At 37.9% G+C, this 4993-nt stretch overlaps 1 protein-coding gene across 1 annotated transcript in view; it reads right to left on the bottom strand.

The window, feature by feature from the left end:
* LOC106334358 (putative F-box protein At3g17480) overlaps window positions 1–4219 on the bottom strand; it is a 7200-nt gene extending 2981 nt beyond the window's left edge. Inside the window, exon 1 of the mRNA XM_013772654.1 lies at window positions 3940–4219. Within this exon, the coding sequence (XP_013628108.1) occupies window positions 3940–4219 (280 nt within the window). The remainder of the gene's footprint in view (window positions 1–3939) is intronic.
* Window positions 4220–4993: the final 774 nt, after the last annotated feature.

Here is a 4993-nt window from a genome sequence, read left to right as displayed (position 1 = left end):
ATCTGATGTATGGACTTCTCCGGTAGTTTCGATTGATGGTTTCAAATATTATGTGTTTTTTGTAGATCATTATACTAGATACACGTGGCTTTATCCTTTAAAACATAAATCTCAGGTTTATGAAGTATTCACCAAGTTCAAAAGTTTGGTTGAAAATCGATTTCAACATAAGCTAAGAACACTATACTCTGATAATGGGGGTGAATACATAGGTCTTGCTGCATTCCTTTCCTCACATGGCATATCACATATGACAAGCCCACCACATACACCTGAGCATAATGGTATTTCTGAGCGGCGTCATAGACACATTGTAGAAACGGGTTTATCCCTCATGACGCATGCCTCGATGCCTAAAGGCTACTGGTCTTATGCTTTTGTAGCTGCTGTTTATCTAATAAACAGAATGCCTACTCAGAACTTAGGAGGTCTTATTGGACTGAGAGTTTGAGAAAATTCTGGGAGTTTAAGATGTAGTGGAATTTGGATAGAATTTGTAGATTTTGATAAGGATTTGGAAGATTTGGAAGTTTTTGGTAGGAATTTAAAAGTATGATTTTGGTCTTCTTTTTCTAAGAGACTGGTGATTTGTAAGATTTTTTAAAAATGTTTTTAAAACAAAATAAAAGAAGCTAGGTATACCATAAGTTATCACAACCGCAGAAGATCATTTCAGCGGCTTCATCTCTGTCTATAAAATTTGTATTTTCCCCTAAAGCTTACATATTTATCTCCTCTTGCTCTCTTGTGACCTTACGGCATGACACAGAAACAAAAATCATACACCCTCTCCCCTTACATGAAAAAAAATCTTGAATGAAGAATTTCTCATGTCATCATCAATGGTTCAACCTTTAATTATTTTATTCATCACTCTCGGTATCTCTTTCCTGCTACAAAACAAATTTCATAAGAATAAAAAATAGAGTAGTTGTATCTCTCTTTTTCTCTGAGAGCTTCCATTTTTGAAACCAACAACAACAAAGCTTGATTCATCCTTTTGAATTTTCTGTTTCTTTCAAAAAACTTCTGGGGACAAATATAAATTGGGTTTTCTCAGAAAGCAAAACAACTCAGATTCTCCTGTATCCTTCATCAATTCCACGACCACCACCATTAACTATCCAATCCAACACAAACTTCGACCTAGACAGCAAAATCAGTCCAATATTCTCCTAATAATCATGATCATATCGGTCATCTTCTTCATCTCCGGTTTATTCCTGTTTACACCACCGGAAGAGACAAAGGAGATTACTTCGACAAAGGGACTGAAAGTTGTATCTATTATTCTCCAAGAATAAAAAAAAAAATTAGGTCGAAAGTTAAGAAAAAGAAAACCTGTGAATTTTTTTCAAATACCACCTCACACGATGGAATTTCTGTTCACACAATTTTAACTACAAATCATTTTCAAATACTTCCCAAATACTTTCTGAGTTGTTTTATAAATGAAATCCTTCTTTTCTAATAAGGGTGGATTTGATAGAGTTTGTATAAATGATAGATCCAATAAGCAAGGATTTAAGATAACTTTTGTAAATACTAAATCCAATAAGGTGAGTTTTGGACAAAAAACAAAATCCTACCAAATCACCAATTCAATAAGCCCCCTTAGAGTTTCTAACACCTTTTGAAAAATTGCATGGTCATTCACCAAATTTTCTTAAGCTTCGTATCTTTGGTTGTTTATGTTTTCCATGGCTCAAACCTTATGCTTCTCATAAACTTGATGATAGATCAAAACCTTGTGTTTTCTTAGGATATTCATTGACTCAAAGTGCATATTTATGTTTATATAGAGTCACAGGCCGAGTTTACACCTCTCGCCATGTTATTTTCCATGAATCAGTGTTTCCATTCAACACTCCATCTCCTGTGATTGCACAAGTAGATGCCTCTGATTTGCTGTCTCCTTCTAATGCTCCTGCTTCTGTTATTAGTCATGTCTCTAACTTGCAGGTACCTATACCGCCTGAAGTTGCAACTCCCTCATCAACAATGGCTTCTACACCGCGTGTACCAAACATTACAGTCTCTCAGGAACCAGTTGATGAACACAGGGAAACAAACACGCAACCAGAACCAGTCACTGTTACGGTCAACCCTCCTCCTACTGCAATCACAAGCAATCCTCCTGCGCCTGCTCCTGCACCTCCAAGAACAAGCACGAGACAGCGGAAACCAGTCCAAAAATTAAATCTTCATACTCATGTGGACGTTCCTCCGACAACTATTCCCACCTCTGTTGCAGAAGATCTCAAATCACCATACTGGAGGAAAGCAATGAGTGAAGAGATGGATTCTCAGCTCAAAGAACGAACATGGGATCTTTCTGACGCTGCCGAGGCTGCCAATGTTGTCGGGTGTCGATGGATCTTCACAGTAAAACGTAGACCAGATGGCTCCATCGAGAGATATAAGGCACGCTTGGTAGCCAATGGCTTCACACAGAGACCGGGTATCGACTTTCATGACACCTTTAGCCCAGTTGTCAAGCCAGCTACGATCAGGATTGTTCTAAGCACAGCCACTAACAGAGACTGGCCATTACGCCAATTAGACGTCAACACTGCGTTTCTTCAAGGGCATCTTGAGGAAGAGGTTTTTATGGCTCAGCCTCCAGGCTTTGTGGATAAGGACAATCCCAAAGCAGTATGTAAGCTGCGCAAAGCCATTTACGGACTCAAACAAGCTCCAAGGGCTTGGTACAATGAGCTACGTAACTTTCTACTTCAGTCCGGGTTCACAAATTTTCTGGCCGGTGCGTCTCTCTTCATTTACAATAACCATGGTGTCTACCTCTACATGTTGGTTTATGTTGATGATATAATCATCACTGGGAGCAGTACTCCTCATATAAACTGGTTTATCGATTCTCTCTCTCAACGTTTCTCTATTAAAGATTTAGGTCCTTTATCATATTTCCTTGGAATAGAAGTATTGCGATCTTCTCATGGTTTACATTTGTCTCAACATAGGTACATCACTGACTTACTCCAGCGAATGTAGATGTCTAACGCCAAGTCTATCTCCACTCCGATGTGTCCACACACAACCCTTTCGCTTAGCTCTGTTCCTGCAATGGATGATCCAACACAGTACCGCATGGCTGTAGGAAGCCTGCAATATTTGCCCCTCACCAGACCTGACATCTCCTTTGCCGTTAATAAACTATCACAATTTATGCACCAGCCAACAACAGAGCACTGGACAGCCGTAAAAAGAGTTCTACGATATCTCTCCGGGACAAGAACACACGGCATCTCCTTCTCCAGCAAAAACAATCTGACTTTACATGCTTTCACCGACGCTGATTGGGCTGGAAACAGAGATGATTACACATCAACGGGAGCTTATATTGTCTACCTTGGCAGTCACCCTGTTGCTTGGTCTTCGAAAAAGCAAACTGGTGTAGCAAGATCTTCAACTGAAGCTGAGTATAGATCCGTTGCAGCGACAGCCGCAGAAATATGCTGGATCACATCTCTCATGAAGGAACTCGGTCTCTCCATCTCACAAATACCAGCCATTTATTGTGACAACATGGGAGCAACGTACCTAGCGGCTAACCTGGTATTTCACTCTCGCATGAAACATCTAGCTCTGGACTATCACTTTGTTCGACATCAGGTGCAGAATGGTGTAGTGCGGGTCTCTCATGTGTCTACTCATGATCAACTAGCAGATGCTCTAACTAAACCACTCTCCAGACCACGTTTTGAAGGCCTATGCATCAAGATTGGATTCTCCTCCGCTGGTCCATCTTGAGGGGGTGTATTAGCATATAGAAAGTAAATATTATTAGAACGTTAGAATCCCTGTAATGTCTCAGTAGTAACTATCGTATATTACCTTCCATCTTTGTATATCTCTGTACATATAAACAGAGCCTTCTACCTTAATAGAAAATCAGTTCTCCAAAGCTAATAATATATACTTGATATGGCTTGTTTAGGCTAAGTTCACCTATATCCTTTATAGATGGATCAATGTGAATTCCATCGACGTTTACACTAATTAAATGGACGTTAAAGTTCTTCAACATGACAACCAAATGTTGTTTTGCTGCTTTGCTAAAGTGTTTTCCGGCGAATTCTCGATCATTTATTATATCATTCCACTGTTTACAAGTAGATTGTAATCGTTTTAGAGTAGTAGCCGGAAGTCTGGATAATATCTCCTCTACCAAATCTTTTGGAAGTTCCAACATCATCATTGTTTTGGTTTTGGTCTTTTTCGTTAATGGTTCCAAATAATAGCAGTAGTATCGGCAAGAAGTTATATGATTTTAACTCTCACAAGTTCTCTATATCTTATATAGACCAGAATTTAAATTATATTTTCAGTCATGAGTCATAAAAACAACAACATATTTGATGTTATTAAAACTAGATAAAGATATGATGATGACACATGCTTAAGTTTATAATGTACTAGGTGGGTGTCCGCGCGAATATTGTTTTTATTATTGCTAAGAACATGATTTTTTGGATAATGTAATTATGTTGTCGTTTTTATTTGTTAAGATCATTATTTGGTGTTTTTAGTGCGTTATGTAGTAATAAATGATATGTTAATATATTTTGTGTTTGTTTTTTCGAATAATGTGTTGTTGTGTGTATAGTACTTTGTTAGTAGTGAAATGAACATCTAATGTAAAAGATTATTGAATTTCAATAACTTTGTTGATTCTAAGATTAGCGGGTTCAGCGTCAAAATTGTATTATATTTTTTTCATATTTTTGAAAATTATAATTTTTAAGATGTTTTTGTCCTCTCCCTATATTTTGACCTTGAGTCATCCCCGTCTATGTATTTCGTTACCTTTCTGGTGTGCGGTGCTTCTCACCATCATCGGAAAAAGACTTACATCTTTCTCTTGTTCTTCTTTGTCTTCATATTATATGGTATTTGTTGTAGATCAGGTTTATGAGTTTTCAGTTTTTCGGTTGATTCTCACGGCATTGTAGGTTGTTCCAGTCAATATTGA

Source organism: Brassica oleracea, chromosome C3 (genome assembly GCF_000695525.1).
Source record: "Brassica oleracea var. oleracea cultivar TO1000 chromosome C3, BOL, whole genome shotgun sequence".
In the NCBI taxonomy this organism is placed as follows: domain Eukaryota; kingdom Viridiplantae; phylum Streptophyta; class Magnoliopsida; order Brassicales; family Brassicaceae; genus Brassica; species Brassica oleracea.
This window is presented reverse-complemented; position numbering and strand designations above follow the sequence as displayed.